The sequence below is a fragment of the Myxocyprinus asiaticus genome, chromosome 46 (assembly GCF_019703515.2).
Source record: "Myxocyprinus asiaticus isolate MX2 ecotype Aquarium Trade chromosome 46, UBuf_Myxa_2, whole genome shotgun sequence".
Taxonomy (NCBI): Eukaryota; Metazoa; Chordata; class Actinopteri; order Cypriniformes; family Catostomidae; genus Myxocyprinus; species Myxocyprinus asiaticus.
The window spans coordinates 26,560,977-26,583,978 of record NC_059389.1 but is presented as its reverse complement, the minus strand read 5'-3'; the positions used below and the strand labels follow the sequence as shown (position 1 = coordinate 26,583,978).

General features: G+C 38.6%; 1 protein-coding gene across 3 annotated transcripts in view; it reads right to left on the bottom strand.

Annotated features, from left to right (window-relative positions):
* Window positions 1-108: 108 nt before the first annotated feature.
* Window positions 109-23,002, bottom strand: part of si:dkey-234i14.2 (heterogeneous nuclear ribonucleoproteins C1/C2) — a 41,448-nt gene continuing 18,554 nt past the window's right edge. For all 3 annotated transcript variants that reach the window (XM_051690403.1, XM_051690405.1, XM_051690404.1), the window contains exons 4-7: window positions 9,986-10,099; window positions 9,737-9,876; window positions 8,657-8,703; window positions 109-455 (exon numbers count right to left, since the gene is read on the bottom strand). In XM_051690403.1, coding sequence (XP_051546363.1) covers window positions 8,671-8,703; window positions 9,737-9,876; window positions 9,986-10,099 — 287 coding nt within the window. In that variant the 3' untranslated portion in view covers window positions 109-455; window positions 8,657-8,670. The remainder of the gene's footprint in view (window positions 456-8,656; window positions 8,704-9,736; window positions 9,877-9,985; window positions 10,100-23,002) is intronic.

The following is a 23,002-nucleotide window of genomic DNA, read 5'->3' as shown; positions in this document are numbered from 1 at the left end:
AATATCATATGCCAAAAACTGAAATAAATTATCTTAAATTAATTAAACACTTTTGTTTATTGATATTCAGAGTTGTAATACAGCACAGCACAGAACAGTTGACAGTTATTGTTTGAGTATTTTTATTTAGAATTGAAATGCAACAAAGTGATACATTCAAATGAATGCAGTATTCCAGAATATCGTCACAGTACTATATTCCAAAAAAATAAAAATAAAAATAAATAAATAAATAAATAATAATAATAATAATAATAGTTCAGAAATAGGGACAAAAACATGCAGTGAAAAACTATTTTACCATTTCATGAGTAACATCAAAGAAAAGTTTCTACATTTTTTACATAAAAACAGACATGCTTTTTCAGATGTAATCCTGATCATTGGTCATTCGAGAATATTCACACTGGTCATTAACCATGCCTGGTTGGTCGATAACTAATAGTTCCCCAAATCTGGAAAAAAATAAAAAATAAAAGAGTATCACAAAGCAGTCGTAGTGTGCATGTGTCGAACACATTCCTATATGCTCGCAGTCAAAAAAGTATACTTTGAAAGACTTTGAATCGCAGTGGACCGGGCTTTTATTTCGGATTATATTTTCTTACATTTTCTGCATGGGTTAAAAGCTCATTCTTAAATGAGAGTTCAGCCTAAAATTATGCTAAATGTTAAATGGACGCAAACTAAACACTAAAAAGAAATACAAGGGACATTTATTGATTTGTTTTGTGATTTTATAGTTTTTTAGGATATATGTATTTAATGATTTATTTAAATGTTTATTTAATGATTTAATTTTGAGTAATTTGGCCCTCCATACTGTCAACAAAATAAAAATTTTAATAAATATTTATGAATAAATGTTTATTCATTATAAACATTTTTCTGTTTACAAATATTTTTCAGTAAATTTTAAGAAAATACTGGGTAAAATAAATATTCATTTAATTTCAGCATTTGTATATACACTGATGAGCCAAAACATTATGACCACCAGCCTAATATGCTGTTGGTCCTCTGCGTGCCGCTAAAACAGTACCGACCCGCAAAGGCATGGACTCTACAAGACCCCTGAAGATGTCCTGTGGTATCTGGCACCAAGACATTAGCAGCAGATCCTTCAAGTCCTGTAAGTTGTGAGGTGGAGCCGCCGTCTCACAGATGTTCAATCGGATTAATATCTTGGGAGTTTGGAGGCCAGGGCAACACCTTGAAATCTTGATTATGTTCCTCAAACCATTCCTGAACAATGTGTGCAGTGTGGCAGGGTGCATTTTCCTGTTGAAAGAGGACACTGCCATCAGGGAATACCATTGCCATGAAGGGGTGTACCTGGTCTGAAACATTGTTTAGGTAGGTGGCACATGTCAAATTGATGTCCACATGAATGGCCGGACCCAGTGTTCCCCAGCAGAACATTGCCCAGAGCATCACACTTCCTCCACCAGCTTGTCGTCTTCCCACAGTGCATCCTGGTGCCATCACTTCCATAGGTAAACGGCGCACTCGTACACGGCTGTCCACGTGATGTAAAAGAAAACAGGATTCAACAGACCAGGCAACCTTCTTCCACTGATCCAAGATCCAGTTACAACGCTTGCGTGCCCATTGTAGGAGCTTTAGATGGTGGACAGGGGTCATGTCATCTCAGGGGGCACTCTGACTGGTCTGCAACTACGCAGCCCCATACACAGCAGGGTGTGATGCACTGTTTGTTGTGACACATTCCTGCCATAACATCACTGAAATGTTTTGTGACTTGTGCCACAGTAGACCTTCTGTTGGTTCAGACCAGACAGGATAGCCTTCGTTGCCCTCGCGCATCGAAGAGCCTTGGGCAACCAACACCCTGTCACCGGTTTGTGGTTTGTCCCTCCTCGGACCACTGTTGGCAGGTACTCACCACTGCTGACCAGGAGCACCCCACAAGCCTTGCCGTTTCAGAGATGCTCTGACCCAGTCATCTGGCCATAACAATTTGGCCCTTGTAAAAGTCGCTCAAGTCTTTACTCCTGCCCATTTCTCCTGCATTCAACACGTTGACTACGAGAACTGATTTTTCGCTTACCATCTAGTCTACCCAGACCTTGACATGTGGCCTTGTTAAGCGATGATCAGTGTTATTCGCTTCACCTGTGATTGGTCATAATATTTAGGCTCATCTGTGTATTTGTTAATTCTCATCAATAAATGTAATTATTTATAATATATTGGCCATTGTAGATCATCATTTTCTTCAGCCATTAAATAACAAATATCAGTCCACCACTAGAGCACACAACCAGTCGCTTTTCCACCATTAGGCCGAACGGTTCTGAGAATGGTGATGAACGGCTCCAGTGCCATTTACACTTGAGCACAGTTCACCATGGCACGATTACAAACCATTCTTGGCACGGATTTCTCGACACGGTTAGTTAACCATGCTTAACCATGCTAGTTGAATGGTTTTATGCTGCCTTCATGTGCTATCAGACTTATCCTACGTACTTCCCACTTATGAAGTGGTAATTATGAGTACGTCACGTTCAAGTGCTTTATTGTTGGAAAGAACAGGAAACATGGACGACGCCAGGTTCACATACATATTTATTTATTATTAACAATTTTTATTAATTCAATCAAAAAAATAAATAAACATAACAGTAAATGCAGAATCAAATTATATAAAATTAAATCCTTCCCCCCGAACATCCAACTCCCCCCCATCCAACACAAACATGCACCACAGTGGTCATAAATATTTAGAAACATTAAAAAAAAAAAAAAACATAAAAGTTTACTTTCAAACACACACACATTTAAAACTACAGATCCCTCTCCATTGCCCCTCCACGAGAGCCTTCCAAAAAGGCCAAATATCTGCCCCATTTTTTATCAAATAAACCCAGATTGCCCAGCCTTCTATACGACATCTCCTCAAATGCTGCTACCCTGCCCATCTCTGTGCACCACTCTCGAAATATGGGCGCTCCAGCCGACTTCCATCCCCTAAGAATAACCCGTATGCTGATCATAACACTGGCCAGGACCCAATTCTTTATGTATTTATCCCCTATATTAATGACCGTCCCATCGCCTAAAATACAGAGTCTTGGACAAAATGCAATTTGAGTGCCCAATATGTCACACAAAAACTCTGAACCCTCAATCAAAATTCTTGGATCTGAACACATCACAAAAAACAAATGGGTTGTATCCCCATATTCTGATTGGCATCGCCAGCAGGTGGATGGTTCTTTGCCTATACAATCTAGAGGGGGTCCAATAGAATCAGTGTAAATCTTAAACTGCATAAGGCGCACCCTTGCATCTCTAGATACAGACTTAACGTTTTTTAGAATTCTAGCCCGTACTCCCTCCTCCAATACCAAGTTTAAATCTTTCTCCCATAATCTCTTGAGAGAGCCGAAGCTCCATCCCCCAGACTCTGAATTAGAGCAGGGATAATACACTGATGCCTCATGACCTTTTCCAAAAGCAGTAATCACCACTCCCATAGTATCTGCCGCTTTAGGGGGGTGTATGCTACTCCCAAAAATAGTATAGAGCAGGTGGCACAGCTGTTAATACCTAAAGAATTGAGACCTGGGAATCCCAAAATGTTGAACCATATTTTCAAAGGATCTCATCACTCCACTCTCATATAGGTCATCGAGCATATTAACCTCCCTCACAATCCACTCTGTCCAGCAGAAAGGGGACTTATTATTTACATTATTACATAATTTTGGGTTCAGCCATATGCTCGAGGCTACATTTAAATAAATGTCCAAATTAAACTCTCTGGACACTTTTGTCCATACCGAGTGCAAATGCGAGATAACGGGGTGTAACTTAACTTCTCCGGTTAGTTAGATAGAAAGGCTTTGCAATGGCGAAATATGGGCAAGAACTTCCTGTTCAATACAAAACCAGGGAGGGGCTCTCTCAGGTGGAAGTGACCAATAAGCCAAATGTCTGAGACCGAATGCATAATAATAAAACAAAATCTTGGGTAGGCCTAGCCCACCTTTATCAATTGGCCTATGTAACTTACTGAAATGTAATCTGGGACGTTTACCATTCCAAATGAAGGACTTCGCTATGCTATCAAGTCACTTGAAATAAGAGAGGGAGACATCTATAGGGAGAGATTGTAGCAGGTAGTTGAATTCTGGAATACAATTCATTTTAATAACATTAACCTTCCCAGATATAGATAAATAGAATGAAGCCCATCTACCCACATCACTTGAAAAGCTTTTTATTAAAGGGTCAAAATTAACTCTAACTAAATCACACAAATTTGCTGAGAATAAAATACCCAAATATTGAATGCCCTGTTTGGGCCACTGGAAGGAGCCCGGCTGCTTTACGCTGTCAGAGCCAAAGCTTCGGATTTAGATCAATTCACTCTATACCCTGAGAACTTAGAAAAGGAATTAATATTTCTGTGGTGGTAAGGCATAGATCTAGTAGGGTCAGAGACAAATAATAAAATATCATCTGCGTAAAGCAAAAGCTTATGCGCCACACCTCCCGACACCACCCCTTGGAAAATCATCCTCCTTTCTTATTGCGGCTGCTAATGGTTCCAGGGCAAGACAGAACAATAAGGGGGAAAGAGGGCAACCCTGCAGTGTGCCTCTATCCAGAGTAAAATAATCTCAAATGAATCCATTCGTTTGAATCGCAGCTACCGGGTGTCTATAAAGTAACTTAATCCACCCAATAAAAGTATTCCCGAACCTGTACATTTCCAAAATCTTAAAAAGTGAATCCCATTCTCCCATATCAACACTTTTTCGGCATCAAGTGAGATGGCAGCGACCGGAGTCTGATCGTTCGCCACTGCCCACATAATATTGATAATAATGAAACGCCTAATGTTATCAGAAGAGTTATGGCCCTGAATAAACGTCTAGCTGGATCAGGGATATTGGATGGCAACTCTTACACTTGCTTGGATCTTTGTCCTTTTTAAGAATCAGACTGATCCGGGCTTGCGTCATGGTTGGTGGAAGCATCCATTCTTTAATGATTCCATATAAATTTCAAGCAAAAGTGGAGTCAGTTCTGTAGCATAAGATCTAAAAAAAACAGCGGCAAAGCCATCTGGCACCGGAGCCTTGCCTGTAGGCAAGGCCTTAATTACCTCGCCAAGCTCCTCCAAGGTTATCTCAGAATCGAGATAACTTTTTTGCTCATTCGTCAGTTTAGGAAGTTCTAATGGTTCCACAAAGTTTCTAATATCCTCATCAGTAGACGAAGACGTGGATCTATAGAGATCAAGATAGAATTCTTTAAAAGCATTATTAATATAAATTAATATTTCAGCAGATTTCAGCAGGGAATGGTAGAAAAAGACTCTCTCTGTTTTATATATCTAAACAGAGGTTTCCCTGCTTTGTCCTCCAACTCAGTATGACTGTCTTGCCCTGAATAGCTGCGACAAAATAGTATTATATCTGTATTTCAATCGGGTCAATTCCCTCAGGCCAATTGACGACATTCGCTGCTTCAGCTCTGCCTCGGCATTTTTAATATTCCCTTCCAATTCCACGAGTTCTTGTGCTTTGGATTTTATGGTGAATGAGGCATACTGTATGATCCAACCCCTAAGAACCACCTTAAATGCCTCCCAAGCCATGGCCGCAGAGGATACTGAGGACCAGTTGGTCTCCATAGAGACATTGATTTCAGCCTTTAGCATTTGTTGGAATTCAGGATTTTGCAAAAAGGATACATTAAAGTGCCAACTATATGATTTCTTTTTCTCCATATGTGGCAACACCTCTAAACACACCAGGGCATGATCTGAGACCAAAATGTTTCCAATTGAGCAATCAGCAACTGATTATAATTGATGATGCGGGACTTAGGTATAAAAAAAAAAAGTAAAGTAGAGTAAATCTTATGGACTGATGAAAAAAATGTATAGTCCCTCCCAGATGGGTTCAATATTCACCAATTATCTGTAAGACCAAGATTTTTACACATCCTGTGAAGCGTCAATGTTGCTCTAGGGGGCTTGCACACTTTTGCTTCATTATGATCAAGGACTGAGTCCATCAAAAGATTAAAGTCTCCTCCGAATATTATATCATGAGGGCTTGCAACATCCCTTAAAGATCTATAAAAAAGCACTGATCATAAATGTTAGGTGCATAAATATTAGCCAAAATAAGACTTTGCCCCTGAATTTCAGCTAAAACAATAATGATTCTTCCTAATTTATCTTAAATCTATTTGAGACATTTGAATTGTAGATGTTTACTTATCCGCTTAATGACTCCCCTGTTCTTATTCGAGCCAGCACTAAAGAAAACATGCCCACCCCATATCTTCCCAAATTTTTCAGCTTCCTGCGGAGAAATATGCTTTTCTTGAAGAAACACTATTTCATATTTCTTACGCTCAAAAAGAGAAATAACCTTCCTTCTTTTTATGGGGTGCCCCAACCCATTCACATTCCATGTGGAGAGAGACAATCCACTCATATTAACATCTGACATTTTGACATATAAGAAAAAATAGATTTTGTGTCAAAAACAAGATTATAAAGACCACATTCCAACATTAGTGCAACAATCAAAACCCAAACATCCCCCAGAACCAAAAAAAGAAAAAGAAAAAAGAAAAACAAACAAATTTTGTGAGACAGAATTACACAACAAAAGATAATCTATAAAACAAACTCCAGCCAATAGGCGGAATAAGCACAAAGAGCGTGTAGATTCATCCATAAAACTGTCCTGAAGGTGAGTTACTCTACAAAATAAACTCCAGCTGCTAGGCAGAACCAGCACAAAAAAAGCGCACAGATTCCTCAAACAGTCAAGCAAATGTTCAGTGAGCCGGTCCACTCGGCTGCAACATGAGTACAACAAGATGACTTACTCAGTCCATTGACTTTATGAAGGACATTGCTTGCTGTTGGCATGTGAATGTTTTACGGCCATCCTTAGCATCTATTCTCAATTTGGCTGGGAATATCAGTGCAAAAGCAACCTTCCATTGATGTAAAAGTTTCTTGCATTCCTTGAATTTATCATGTTTCTTCCAAGAAAGACTTCCTTTAATTCTCGCCTCACGTAACACAAGATCTTTATCGAATGATCTCAGAAATTTGGCCAGAATTGATCGGGGCCTGTCTCCCTCCATGGGTCGCCGAGCAGGAACCCTGTGAGCTTGCTCGATTTCCAGCTTATGACCTGCTATGTCGAGCAGATTCCGAAAGAGCCCATCCAGGAACTACAACATATCCTGTCCTTCTGCTTCCTCAGGAATTCCGAAGATACGGACGTTATTCTGCCAGCTACGGTTCTCCATGTCCTCCAACTTCTCCCAGACACGCTACAACTCCACCTTGGTCACTAGCGGATTAGCAGATAATTCCCTCTCCGATGACTCCAGGTAATCGATCTGTTTCTCGACATCCCCTACTCTTGTAACCACATCAGTGAACTTTGCCTCCATGGCAGTGATCGATCGACGTATCACAGTAAGATCCTCCAAGTCAGTAACGACCTTCGTCAGCACTGCTGACATGTTCAGCATCTCTCGCCGCATTTCCCGCACCTCCCTGACTAAATCGACTCCCAGGCTTGCAGCCTGCTCAGGGGCATCAGCTTGAGCACATGTCTTTTAATGTCTCCAGAACCAGAGGATTTTGAATTCTTTGGTATATTGTCCTCCTAGAACAGTTATGGAACAGATTGTTTGGAACCTCACCGGTTAATGTCATTAAAAGTATTAAAACTAGCAAAGTGCGCAGACCTCACCGTTCACACGTCCGATCCTCTCATGGCGTCACGTGACTCCCCACATACATATTTCTTGAGGAACTTTTATTTTGACACCATAATACATATTGTACCACAGTGTATCAAATGATTGCTGATATACATAAATTAATATGACCAAAACTGCAAGCGTTAACAATTAGATTTTTTTCAGAAAATAAACAAAACCTGTCACTACAAAAACCATACTCTCCTCCGCCATGTTGAAAAGTTTATATCTTCTTCTAAATCGGAAACTCGGGTATCAAAATCATTTTCGTAATTACGACTTGAGGAGTCGTTCATGTGCAACTTCCAAGTGGGAAACTCGTATTTACGATAATTCTGATTGTCCTTTAGCAGAGTAAAAACCAGGGGAAAAAGCAGTCCTAAAAACTGAAATATGCGATCATACTCTATAGCACACTCGCTCCAATGTTTACCTCTCACCCCACTGCCAACTGACGTATTCGTTATGTTCATTCAAGCACAACAATGGAAAAAGAAATTGGAATCCTGTCAACTAGCCCAGATGAGCACAGAACGGCATGGTTTCGCAACGAGAACCGTTCAGCCCCATGGTGGAAAAGTGTAATCACATGGTGTATCTCTGTGTGGTCACAAGCTGATATATTGAACTCACTCAGCTCTGGGTTCATGTTCGGTTTATATAATTAAAATGTCAGCAGACAAAAGCTGAAGTTTGAATGAAAAAATTCTCTTTAAACCATCACTACAGATCCTGACGTGATCTTTGCAATTGTAATCTGTTAGAAGGAACACCAGATAATAAAACAACAACAACAACAACAACAAAAATAAATAAATAAATAAAAATAAAAAAAAACATATAGACCTACTTTTGGTTCCAGATTTTGCCTGCTTACCTGAATATCAGTCTTTACATGTAGTACAAATCTGATTCATCATTAACCTAGCAAACACATAAATTAACATTTGTAGATGTCAAACAAGGAACTGTTGAACATTTAAAAAATATAATATAATATAATATAATATAATATAATATAATATACAGAAATTTAGCATGGTAACCATATGCTAAAATTCCATTGTTACAGCAGTTACATTGTAAAATCATACTAAATTAATATGGAATTTCCTTAAAAGTGCAAGAAGCTTCCTGTATAATTGTAATTTATTTTTTTGAATGACAGTAGTTGCTAATGCCAAGTTAAAACACATTGGTTTACCTGGATGTGTATTTACTGAAGCACTATACTGCACATTATGTTACTGATTGCACTGCATTATTTTATTTTGATTGATGTCCTTTTATTTATAAATTTTCTTTGCTTTTTATTCACAAAAACATGCATAAAAGGGTGACTTTCATGCAATACTTGCCAAATAAAGCCATTTTACCTCACATGTTATAAATGCCTAATAACATTATTTATTTAACATTAGTAACCTATGGAGCATTAGAAATCTATGTACACAAGAAAACTCTAGCAAACTGATATTATCCCTCCTTTTAATCTCAACAATCTATTTTTTCTGCATTGTGACATACCTGTAATTCATGAATGAAAGGACATGTTTTTGCTATATATATGTATGAAGTGCATTTATTTAGCATTCAAAATATGTAGGTTAAAATGCTCACTATTTGGCAAGTATTGCATGAAAGTCACCCTTTTTACTCATGCGTTTATAACTGCAAATTAATAATTTATAATGCATTTGTTAATGACTTACAGTATAAGCCGTTAATGAACCTCTTTATAAACCCTTCACAAAGGGAAATTTAATATATAATGTTACCAAAATGTGCTATATAAATAAACTTGCCTTTCCAAACAATACCTTTATTAACTATGACAATTCTGGAGTAAACTTGTAAAAGAGCTGATTTGATTTACACACTTGATTATTTACATTATTGCTCAGTTGTTGAGTAAGAGAGTAGCTGAGCATCAACCATTGCGTGTGTGTGTATTTACATGCTGTCTGTCTTCATCACTGCTCTCTGCTGTCAGTGGACTGTGCGTCTTTCTGTCTGTACTCAGGAGAGGAGTGCTGCAGGACGACCCGTCCACACTGCTCACAGAGCCATGGAGCGGCGAGTACCCCTCACAGTCTCCTGATTTTCAACAAATACATGCGGTTAAATGGCACGTGACATGAGATAAAGGACAGAAAGCTCTGTGTTACAGTATGATAACGGGATGAAGAAAGATCGAATGTTGTACCTGACAGCTCTTGGCTTTGTGGGTTCATCTGCTCTAGACTCTCCAGTAGTTCATCTATCTGTGATTTAATCACTGTAAGTTCTTTCTTAATACACAGCAGCTCCTCCATTCTTACTGCAGAGAGAGAAAGAGCAGGCCACGGTTATTCAACAATACTTTTTATGTTCAGCATAAAACAGTGGCATCTGGTGCACTTCTGAAAAGCCAAAGGTTAGGTTAGAATAAGTAACATGATAGTCTTATCGAGTTTATGAATTTTTAAACATTTTCTTTTATATTGCTTCAAAACAATAACTACAACCTCACTTTTTACCTTTTCCAAACAGGTTTCCCAAACACTCTAAAGTCATCACATGATTTATTTTCATTGTTGGGTGTAATCTGATTACAAAGTAATTAGTTATGGAAATCTAATTACTTTTTAGTTAAAAAGTAGTGTAATGCATTACATTTAAAATTATTGTTATCAGAGTACAGTTATTGACTTTGAATTAGGGGTGGGTAAAAATATGTATTTTCCGATGCATCGCGATTTTCAATTGAACGATCTTGATATCGATTCTTAAAATTCCAGGTGCTACGCTTTACTACAGTTAGAAGAAATCACTCTTATTAGCAACCAAATTTCGCCCTATGCAACTAAAATGTATATATTTGGCAACTGGCTGGTAATTGTTTAGCAAATTTCACTCCCTACTAATTGTGTAGTATAGTGGTGAAGTATTCAGCAGCGTTATCCTTTCAATGCGTGATGAGAGTAGAAGTTGTTCCGTGTAATGTGTGTGTTTCCAAAGATGATATTCATGCGACCCATTTGTCACTGAATAAAGTCTCTTTTAATACCCTTTCTGTTCTTTACAGTCAGTTTTGAATCAAAAACAAAAAATAAACATTTATTTCTAATTATGCATGGCACAGATGAGTTAAAGCCATTCAAGTCTCTCTTGTTAACATGCGTTCATCTACAGACGCTCTTTACAGAAATGCTGGGTTTGTTAAAGAGGCATAACCACTTTTAGCACGTGCAACAAATCAATGTAAATACTTGTAAATAGTAAAAATGTATGCAATTAAACAATAAACATGTAACAAAAAATTATATATGAAATATAATAACTTATTGATTGAATAATTTTTTTATTATTTAATTTTATCCCCTTTTCTCCCAATTTGGAATGCCCATTTCCCACTACTTAGATGGTCCTCGTGGTGGTGTGGTTACTCACCTCAATCCGGGTGGCGGAGGACAAGTCTCAGTTGCCTCCGCTTCTGAGACAGTCAATCTGCGCATTTTATCACGTGGCTCGCTGTGCATGACACCGCGGAGACTCACAGCATGTGGAGGCTCATGCTACTCTCTGCGATCCACGCACAACTTACCACACGCCCCATTGAGAGCAGGAACCCCTAATCATGACTACGATGAGGTTACCCCATGTGACTCTACCCTCCCTAGCAACCGGGCCAATTTGGTTGCTTAGGAGACCTGACTGGAGTCACTCACCACGCCCTGGATTCGAACTTGCGACTCCAGGGGTGGTAGTCAGTGTCAATACGTGCTGAGCTACCCAGGCCCCTGATTTGTTCATTTTAAAAAGCCAAAATGTTACCAAAAGGATGAAAAACTAACAAAATATCATAAGTAAAATTCATATTTTTGTAATGTACCTAGTTAGAAGGTCCCATGCATAATTAACAACATGGGAGATTATTTCTTTCGAATATAAGCAAAAGGGACATTATAAGAAATATACCAATATGAATTGATATCAAATCAAAATCTAATCGAATCGAGAGCTTGTGAATCGAAATCGAATTGGGAAATCTGTATCAAAACCCAGCCCTACTTTCAATTAAATTACTTACAATATAAAACTAATTTTAATAATATTATTAATTTGAAATACATTTAAAACCTGAATTATGTTTATATGTTTGTGACAGCTGAATGGCATGTGCCCCCTAACTGAAATATTAGTGATGCAGAGTATATGACTTGAGTGCGACAATGAACAAAGAGGAAATATAGATATTGTTTTGGTTAAATGGAAAAACTGAAACTTTTCTGTGAAAAGGGTTTTAAAAAGTAATTTAAATGTAAAGTTATTAGTAATGAGATTGCATTTTCAATAAAGCAATCAGTAAAGGAATCTAATGACTATTTTAAAAAATTTGTAGTGGATTACTTTTACAAGTAACTTACCCTTACACAGTTTATTTGCCATATTGTTACTAAAAAGTGACTCCAGTTTGTCAAGTAGGGCTGCACGATACTGAGGAAAAGTGCGATATGTGATATGCAATACGATAATCCTATGATGATGTCATAGGATTATGTGGAACATCAGACCCCACACCGGCAAAATATACTGAAGTTTATTGAGAAAAAAAGGACTGTCTATTCCAGAGATCACAAACATACAGGGCTCAATCCTAAAAAAATGAACATGGTGCCATTGGATCCTAAAATTTACAGTAGTTTCCAAATAGCTGTTTGTAGTTATCAAATTTGCACAAAACAGCTTGTTCAACAGCAATTCAAAAGGAAGATAGAAAGCTGAAAAAAAAAAAAAGACGATAATCACTTAATCTGCGGATTTTCTCCCCAATTTGGAATGCCCAATTCCCAATGCGCTCTAAGTCCTCGTGGTGGCGTAGTGACTTGCCTCAATCTGGGTGGCGGAGGACGAATCTCAGTTGCCTCCGCGTCCGAGACCGTCAATCCGTGCATTTTATCATGTGGCTTGTTGAGCATGTTGCCGCGGAGACACAGCGCATGTGGAGGCCCACGCTATTCTCCGCGGCATCCACGCACAACTCACCATGCACCCCACCAAGAGCGAGAACCACACATTATAGTGACATCGAGGAGGTTACCCCATGTGACTCTACCTCCCTGGCAATTTGGTTGCTTAGGAGACCTGGCTGGAGTCACTCAGCACGGTGGTAGTCAGCGTCAATACTCGCTGAGCTACCCAGGCCCCCTGTATATATAAATATATATACATATACAGTGCATTCAGAAAGTATTCCAGCCCCTTAATTTTTTTTCACATTTTGTTATGTTGCAGCGTTATGCTAAAATGCTTTAAATTAATTTTTTTTCACATCAATCTATATTCCATACCCCATAATGACAAAGCAAAAAATTACTTTTTTATTTTTTTTTACTTTTTATTATTTTATTAAAATGTATTAAAAAGAAAAAAAAACTGAAATATCACACTGACATATGTATTCAGACCCTTAACTCAGTACTTAGTTGAAGCACCTTTGGCAGCGATTACAGCCTCAAGTCTTTTTGGGTATGATGCGACAAGCTTTGCACACCTGGATTTGGGGATTTTCTGCCATTCTTCTCTGCAGATCCTCTCAAACTCTGTCAGATTGGATGGGGACCATCGGTGGACAGCCATTTTCAGGTCTCTCCAGAGATGTTCTATTGGGTTCAAGTCGGGGCTCTGGCTGGGCCACTCAAGGACATTCACAGAGTTATCCCTAAGCCAATCTTGCGTTGTCTTGGATGTGTGCTTAGGGTCATTGTCCTGTTGGAAGGTGAACCATCGGCCCAGTCTGAGATGCTGAGTGCTCTGGACCAGGTTTTCATTAAGGATATCTCTGTATTTTGTGGCGTTTAGCTTTTCTTCAACCCTGACCAGTCCCCCAGTCCCTGCCACTGAAAAACACCCCCACAGCATGATGCTACCACCACCATGCTTCACCGCTGGGATGGTATTGCACAGGTGATGAGCGGTGCCTGGTTTCCTCCAGACATGGCGCTTGGAATTGAGGCCAAACAGTTCAATCTTCGTTTCATCAGACCAGAGAATCTTGTTTCTCACAGTCTGTGAGTCCTTAAGGTGCTTTTTTATGTGTCCTGCACTGAGGAGAGGCTTCCGTCTGGCCACTCTGCCATAAAGCCCAGATTGATGGAGTGCTGCAGTGATGGTTGTCCTTATGCAAGTTTCTCCCATCTCCACACATGATCTCTTGAGCTCAACCAGAGTGACCATCGGGTTCTTGGTCACCTCTCTTACAAGGCCCTTCTCCCCTGATTGCTCAGTTTGGCCAGGCAGCCAGCTCTAGGAAAAGTCCTGGTTGTTCCAAACTTCTTCCATTTATAAATTGGAGGCCACTGTGCCCTTGGGAACCTTCAATGCAGCTGTAATTTTTTGTAGCCTTCCCCAGATCTGTGCCTCGACACAATCCTGTCTCTGAGCTCTGCAGGCAGTTCCTTTGACCTCATGGCTTGGTTTTTGCTCTGATATGCATTTTCAGCTGTGAGACCTTATATAGACAGGTGTGTGCCTTTCCAAATCACATTCAATCAATTGAATTTGCTACAGGTGGACTCCAATCAAAGTGTAGAAACATCTCAAAGATGATCCAGAGAAATGGGATGCACCTGAGCTAAATTTCAAGTGTCAAAGCAAAGGGTCTGAATACTTATGTCAATGTGATATTTCAGTTTTTCTTTTTAATACATTTGCAAAGTTATCAAAAATCTGGTTTTTGCTTTGTCATTATGGGGTATGGAGTGTAGACTAATGTGAAAAAAATAAATTAAAGCATTTTAGCATAAGGCTGCAACATAACAAAATGTAAAAAAAATGAAGGGGTCTGAATACTTTCTGAATGCACTGTATATGTATGGACTCTTGTAGCCTCTGTGTCTATGCTGCCCCATCACAGTAAGAAAAGACTAAGACATTTTTGTTTACACATCACAGTAAGGAAAGACTAAGACATTTTTTTTTGTCACATTATATATATGTGTAAAAAAATGTCTTAGTCTTTCCTTACTGTGATGGGGCAGCATAGACACAGAGGGTACAAGAGTCCAAATTGAATGAAATCCCAGATGAAGTTTATTGTGCAACCAAAATCCCAATAATAATGAGAGAAAAAAATGAGATTTGGTGCATAGAGTGAGACATTTATTTATAAACAAGCCCGAAATACACCTGTGACTCTTATTTTGAAATGTCTGCACTCTCACAAACAGATAAGGTAATCAAAATGTGTACTCTTACAATCATTTACAATATAAACACTACAAAGTGAACATTTTCATATAACAATATGAGCAGTAATTCATCAGCAGAAGATCATCAACGATAGCATGTCATAAATGTCCGGTACTATTAAAACATGCTTTTCCCCCTTTTCTCTAGCAAAGAAAACTCAGTTGTGAATATGTATCCTCACACGAACCGTACATCATGCCTCGTGCTGTTTGTTGCTGTGTGCAGCAAACTCATCTCAACAGAAAGGGTGAAAAGCAGTGCAAGACACACTCCATGAACCCACACCAAGTGACAATCGCACGCCCAGTCTATTCTCTGCTTTCTGTGTCGCCATAAATGTTACTTTTTAAAACATTAAAATCATTCTGTTATCGCAAACCCATATTCCATATACCTATATGTACATTTCGATAAATTCGATATATTGTGCAGCCCTATTGTCAAGCGCAACAGATAGCAACACCATAAAACTCCTTTAAAAGTAATCGATGCAGCTTACTACATGCATTACATTCCAAGTCTTCTGAAGCAATCTGTTACATTTGGGATGAATGTAATGAAATTTAAGTCATTAAGTTTCGATAATTTTCGGTAACATCAAACCTCATTGGTTCATCGCTTTATAAATATGATTTGAGAGTGAATAATTTAGAAATAACTTAATTTCTGTTCTGTTCATCACACAAATCATCGTATGGCTTCAGAAGACTTGATTGACTGATTACTTTTATTGTGGTTTTATGGTGTTATTTGCACTTAACAGACCATAGTCACTGTTCACTAACATTATGGCAAATAAACCATGTGAAAAAAAAAAGAAACCTTTTGTGTTTATACAGGGCATACAGGTTTGGAGCAACATTAGGGTTCGTAAATAATGCCAGAATATTCCTTTTGAGTCACCTATTCCTTTAACACTGAAATAAATGACACACTTCACCTTTAAAAATATAACAAAACAAGCAAAACAGGAAAAACCGTAACTCTTAAAACTCCTAAATGTCATATTGTAGGACTTCTAAACTATGCTAATCCCTTTACTGTGCAAGCCCTGATATCAGCAGCTCTCTTTAATGATTGAAACTTAAATTCAATGACTCTTCCACAGCGTACCCAAACACAATACCACCCAAACACCCCTCCAATCCCAGCTGGGTAAAAAGCTCATTCCAGCTCAGCAGCAGCCATTAAAAAACTGTTTGACCTCACAGCTACAAAGGCAAACTCATTCTACTGTGATCCGCTGGCAGTAAAAACTATTAGGGCTTGTAATAAAGGACTATAAACACTTCTTACTGGTTATGCACTATTAGTTTGCTATAATTGCTTTCGCTGATGGGCTAGGTTTGATTACGAAGGGAGCAGTCTCATTGCAGAGGGAGGTTTTAAATGATAGAACCATCTGGAGTTTGACAGCAGAGGTTCATGTATTGTAGAGTACGTAGATATACACTCACCAAAAACACAATTATATACTCAGCATACACCAAAACAAAATCCTTGGGTGCTAAACATCATGAGGGAGACATATGCATATTCTGACATAGCAAGAGATCCAAGACCAGAAACATACTTTACACAAGTATGCAAAAGAATTGCAAGCACATGGTGCTGTTATTTATACTTTACATGCATTCTTGCATGACTATAGAAGTCATAGACTTTAGGGGACGATAGAGTTACCCTCAAATGTACCTACAGGAACATATAATTGTGCTGCATTTCAAATCGTGCTCTTGCATGTTTTGGAACACAACTCTCGAAGTCAAGCTTTTGTGGCTAAAAACATCTACTCAAAGTCAACATGAAATCAGAATTGACTCTATTTACTTTCTTAATGCACATTCCAGATCTTGTGTGCACTTTATAAAAAAAATTTTTTTTTTTTAAAAATGTCATCATATTCTGTCATTTAACTGTATGATACAATAGTTTGCTCCAGTCCTCAAATTTGATTGAACGATGTGTTCACTTAAAAGATTCATTCAAAAGCACTGATTCATTTACAAATGAAAACTAGTTTGACACCAGAATATTAGAGCTGTGCAGAGCGTAGAGTTGTGCTTTATGCTTTGGCTTCTTTTGGAACTATTTTTGCTGGTGGAAAAGAAATACACGCATTTACTTGCCCGTTTTTGTCTGAAACGCAAGTCATTCAATTAAAATTGTTACATGAAATGACAATTCATTTATCGAATTAACCAAAATTAAATGAAAATATCAATATTTGATGAGAAAAGCCCCCAAATAAAAGTAATTGAATATTAACAAAATAATTAATTAAAAAAATAATTATGCAAATAATTAAAAATATAATATATAGGACCTATAATAAAAATAATAATTCAGATATTCAGTTTGAAATATATTGAATTATTGTGGCTGACCAGTAAAGCATAATTTAGACAATACAAAAAGTGGCTTTAGAAGTCAATATTGTTTGTTTTAGTCCCTTATCATTGAGCCACCCTACAGTCAAAAGCAATCCATTTTGCAATTAAGGCTGTTAATCTGTCCTGTTTTCACAGGATGTGGTCTTGCGTTCCGTTTGCATCACTTTTAATTGTTGTCTATATACGTATGTGTCAGACGGACTCTTTAAGAGCATTTCACTGATTTTCAGCATCATATATGCCGTGTTTATTGGATGCTGTGTCATGGTAAAAGTAGCTGAAACTTTGAAAATCATGTTTCAAGATCCCTGCATTTTGTTATGCTTTGTCAAGCTGTCAAGAACTGTCCGGTGTGAGCAGTTCTCATTCAGTGGCTGACCTGCAAGGTTTGTTGAGATGCACTCACTGCCCCCTGCTGATGCAGCTCATAAAAACATGAAGTTACAGTAAGTACTTCATGCTTGAATTGCTGGTAGGAAAATATGTATGTTTATTAAAAAAATACGGAGCTTTGTACGCATTATTTTTCATATAATTAATTGTACTTAATTACTATGATAAATTGACAGCCCTATTATTTACTTGTTTGTTGAACTGTTGTATTAAAGCAATATCCCACTCACAGTTGTGTTTCTGGTCTGAATACACAGTGTAACAAATGTTTGTTTGTTTTATTTTTTTATTTTTATTTTTTCCTGGGTAGTAAGTGTTATTTCCTAAATGCTTATGCCTCAAAAGTATAGAAAATGGCTATTATTCCCCACAAACTTTGCTTTTGTGACCAGGACAGTGATATTTTGAAATTTACCTATTTCCAATGAGAAAACAGGCGAATTTGTGTCTTTTCGTTCATGTGAAGTCAGAAAAAAACAACATATGAATCCAACTGAACATGTATTTATACTAAAGTAATATTCAAAGCCGTGCTGGTCCACAATGGTAACAAGTACCCGTCTCTTCCCCTGGCTCACTCAGTGCACCTCAAAGAGGATTACAACAGCATCAAGATCTTGCTGGACTCCTTGAAGTATGATGAGTATGGCTGGGAGGTCATAGGAGACTTCAAAATGGTGGCAGTCCTGCTGGGTCTCAAGGCGGTTTTACCAAGTTTCCCTGCTATCTTTGCCTTTGGGACAGCAGGGACACCAAGGCGCACTACCACAGGCGGGACTGGCCGCAGCGGACCGAGTTCTCTGTGGGGAGGAACAACGTCAAGTGGGAGCCACTGGTGGACCCCCGGAAGGTGCTGATGCCACCACTGCACATCAAATTGGGCCTTATGAAACAATTTGTCAGAGCTCTAGATAAGGAGTCGGCAGTCTTCAGGTACCTTCAAGACTTCTTCCCTAAGCTGTCTGAGGCAAAGGTCAAAGCCGGTGTCTTCATCGGACCACAGATAAAGAAAGATTTTGAATTCATATGTTGTTTTTTTCTGACTTTATGTGAACGGAAAGACACAAATTCACCCATTTTCTCATTGGAAATAGGTAAATTTCAAAATATCACTGTCCTGGTCACAAAAGCAAAGTTTGTGGGGAATAATAGCCATTTTCTATACTTTTGAGGCATAAGCAATTAGGAAATAACACTTACTACCCAGGAACAAAAATTGTTACATAGTGATATCAACATATTCAGAACAACAGCTCTCTTGCTCCTGTGATATTGCTCAAAGAACTTGCTCCGCCTCTAAAACAACTTTTTTCACAAATCTCTCTTAAGGCCCAAATATAATTCATAGGTAATTGAAGACCGAACTGGTGTGACATCATTTAGAACAAAATCTGGCCAAAAAGAAGGTGATTTTGCGTTTCTGTGGTTCGTTACAGCTCGCTGGGGTTTTAGGAAACTTCTTACCGGCTGCTAAACACCTTCTTACTACCATTGGTCCACATCATAAGAAGGTGTGACCTGGAGCTCCACCTACCTAGAGGCCAGCAGCTAATTCCCATTCATGGCATTCAGTCAGTTAATATCAGTCAACGTGAGTTCTTACCTCACAAGCACTGGATTTTTTATGTGTTCTGGAGACCTGGATTAAGCCAGACAGTCTGGTCATGGAGGGGGTCTGGTGACTGTTTTTAAAGACACCTTTCACTGTAGATCTTTACCTACTGGCTTATATCACAGCTTTGAAGTGCAACTTCTACAATTAGTCTTAGTAAATCCCATTGTCATTGCTCTTATATATTGTCCACCTCAGCAAAACAAGGATTTCCTAAGTGAATTTGCTGTACTAATTGGGGACCTAGTTACCAGGCATGAAAAAATATTGCTACTGGGCGATTTCAATATTCACATATTAACCATACTCTACAGAAATTTTACATTTAATTGAGTCATTTGACTTTGCACACTTATCTCGTACTCTTAATCAGCTCTCCAGTGAAGAGTTTGCTGCAACATATCAGGAAGTATGTAACTCTCTGGAAATGGACTCTGCTCTGCATAACTTGATGCTGATGCCGATGACCATATTAATCTTTTTAATTCCACCTATGCAGATATTATGAATTCTATTGCGCCTCTAAGGTACAAAAATCATAAGCCTGTGCCAGTCCCCTGGCATACTGACACAACATGCTCCCTTAGGCAGGCATGTAGACGTGAAGAACGCAAATGGAAAAAGGACAGACTGCAGGTTTCTTATGATATTTTGAGAGACTCATATAATATGTTTCAGAAAGCAGCAAAGGCCACAAAATGTAAATACTTCTCTGAAATGATTACTAATAATTGTCATAGACCTCAGGTTCTTTTTTCTACAGTTAATTCTGTTTTAAATCCTCCTTTGCATTCATTTTCAGATTCTTTTGTTTCTCTTTGTGAACATTTTGGGAAATTCTTTGTGGATAAAATTACAACATTAAGATCTCTGATGTTTCACTCTGTATATACTTTGCCTGATGCTCCATTATGCTCCTCCACCTTGTCTGAGTTCGAGACTATTGATTTGGTCTTATTTAGAGATGTTGTTGACCATCTAAAGCCAACCATATGTCCCCAGGATGTTATTCCTCCTTTTTTCCTTAAAATAATTATTGACACAGTTGGTAACGGCCTATTATTGGTTATCAGCAAATGTATTCCACTGGCTCTTTCCCAAAATGCCTTAAACATGCTGTGGTGTCACCATATCTTAAAAAACCTAACCTTGATCCCTCATCTTTGTCCAATTTTCGTCCTATTTCTAATTTACTTTTTATTTCAAAAATTCTTGAGAAGGTTGTACTGATTCAATTACAATCTTATTTGACTGTAAATTCTATCCATGACATTTTTCAATCGGGTTTTAAAGCCTTACACAGTACAGAATCTGCTCTTTTAAGAGTCTCAAGTGACATCTTTACTGAGACCGATTCTGGGAAATACATGGCTTTAGTTTTGCTAGATCTGAGTGCTGCATTTGATTTAGTTGACCATGAGGTCCTGTTAACCCGTCTAGAGATATCAGTGGGCCTTCGTGGTTCAGTATTATAGTGGTTCCGCTCTTATTTGACCAACAGATGGTTCACTGTTCATATTGGCCATCACTCATCCTCTAGTATATCTCTAAATTGTGGAGTCCCGCAGGGATCAATCCTTGGCCCGGTATTGTTTCCCCTGTATATGCTCCCTCTCGCTTCTATTTTTAATAAGTATGGAGTGTCTTTTCATTTATATGCTGATGACACTCAAATATATATTCCAATAAAACATAATGATCAGCACCCCTTACAACGTGATGGCCTGCTTAAACGAAGTAAAGTTATGGCGTGAAAGCAGTTTCCTAAACCTAAATGAAAATAAAACAGAAATTATCTTATTTGGGCCAAAGGAAAACTGTGTTGTTGACCTGGACCTTGGTTCTCTTGCATCATACAAAACTCACCGTGCTAGAAACCTGGGTGTCCAATTTGATAATAATCTAAAATTTAATACGCAGATCAGTACTGTTGTAAAGTAATTTTTCCACCTTCGTCTACTCACTAAGGTTAAACCCTTTTTATCCAAGAGTAATTTTCAAACTGTGATTCACGCCTTTGTAACATCTTGTCTAGATTACTGCAATTTGCTTTACTACGATGTCTCTCAATCTTCTCTTTCCCGTTTACAGCTGGTGCAAAACGCAGCTGCCAGACTTCTCACGGGGACTCGTAAGTATGAGTCTGTCACACCAATTTTAATGATGCTGCATTGGCTTCCAGTCAAGTATAGAATCGATTTTAAAATCTTATTATATGTTTACAAAGCACTCAACAATTTGGCCCCTAAATATTTGTCAGATTTGCTTCATCCATATGCTCCATCTAGAACTCTAAGATCTTGCGATCTTGGTTTACTCATTGTGCTTAGATCCAGACTTAAAAAACGAGGTGATCACGCTTTTAGGGTCGCCGGTCTGAAACTGTGGAACAACCTACCTCTTCATATCAGATTATCACCTTAAATTTCAGCATTCAAATCTGCTCTAAAAACACACTTATTCTCTCTGGCCTTTAATATTCCATAAACATTGTGTACTGTTTAATTTTATCAGAGTACTTGTTATTTTATTTTGTTGTCTGTTCTATCTACTGTAGTAATTATTTTTATATTGTACAGCACTTAGGTCAACCTTGGTTATTTTTAAATATGTTGTATAAATAAATAAATATTGATTGATGAACACATCGGCGTGCAGTCATTAGCGAGCTGGTGTAAATTGACCTACATCTGTATCGATCGTTCACGTAGACATTTTCCAAGAACATGTCATGATTGTTTTTCGTTTAATTTGTTTACAAAAGGAATCAAATCTACTCAAATACTGTAACGATTGGCTGCTGGCAATGACGAAGACGATGAAATGAAGAGGTGGGGTTGAGAGAGACTTGAGGGGTGGAGCCATGGAAAGCGGAGCCGTGAGAGACTTGAAGGGCGACACCATGGAACTTGGTGCCCGGAGAGCAGCCGAAGACTCTAAGGGCCAGGGTGGAGCCGGAGGCAGGGAGGACCAAGGCGGCGCTGGAGGCTCGGAGGAGCAAGGCGGAGCTGGGGGAATCGGAAGACTGAGGTGGAGCCGGTGAGACTGAGGACCAAGGTGGAGCCATAGGGAAGGAGGTCCCCGGTGGAGCTGACGGATCGGAGAGACGAGGCTGAGGGAACTGCGACCGCCAGGCATCGAAGTGGAGATTTGCTCACTCAATCCAAAATGGAAAATGTCTTTGAGGGTGACCTCATTAAAGTCCACCTGGCAGGCCAGATCGCAGAAGTCCTCTACATAATGCTCCAGCGGACGATTCCCCTGACGTAGGCGGATGAGTTGAATTGCTGGGTTCATTGTTCGGTCAAGTATTTCTGTAATGATTGGCTGCTGGCAATGACGAAGACGATGAAATGAAGAACCCAAGTGCAAATGTATTAATAAATGTGAAAACCAAAAACCCTAACTATAAACGTGAAACATAAACATGAACTTGACTATAATCTTGACTTGACATAAACTTGACATAGCATGGCACATTACCAAACACACATAATATTTGACAAAGGACAATGGAAAACATGAGGGCTTAAATACTAGATATGGGAGAACACATGACAAAGATGACCAATGAACAGACAGAAATCTAAAC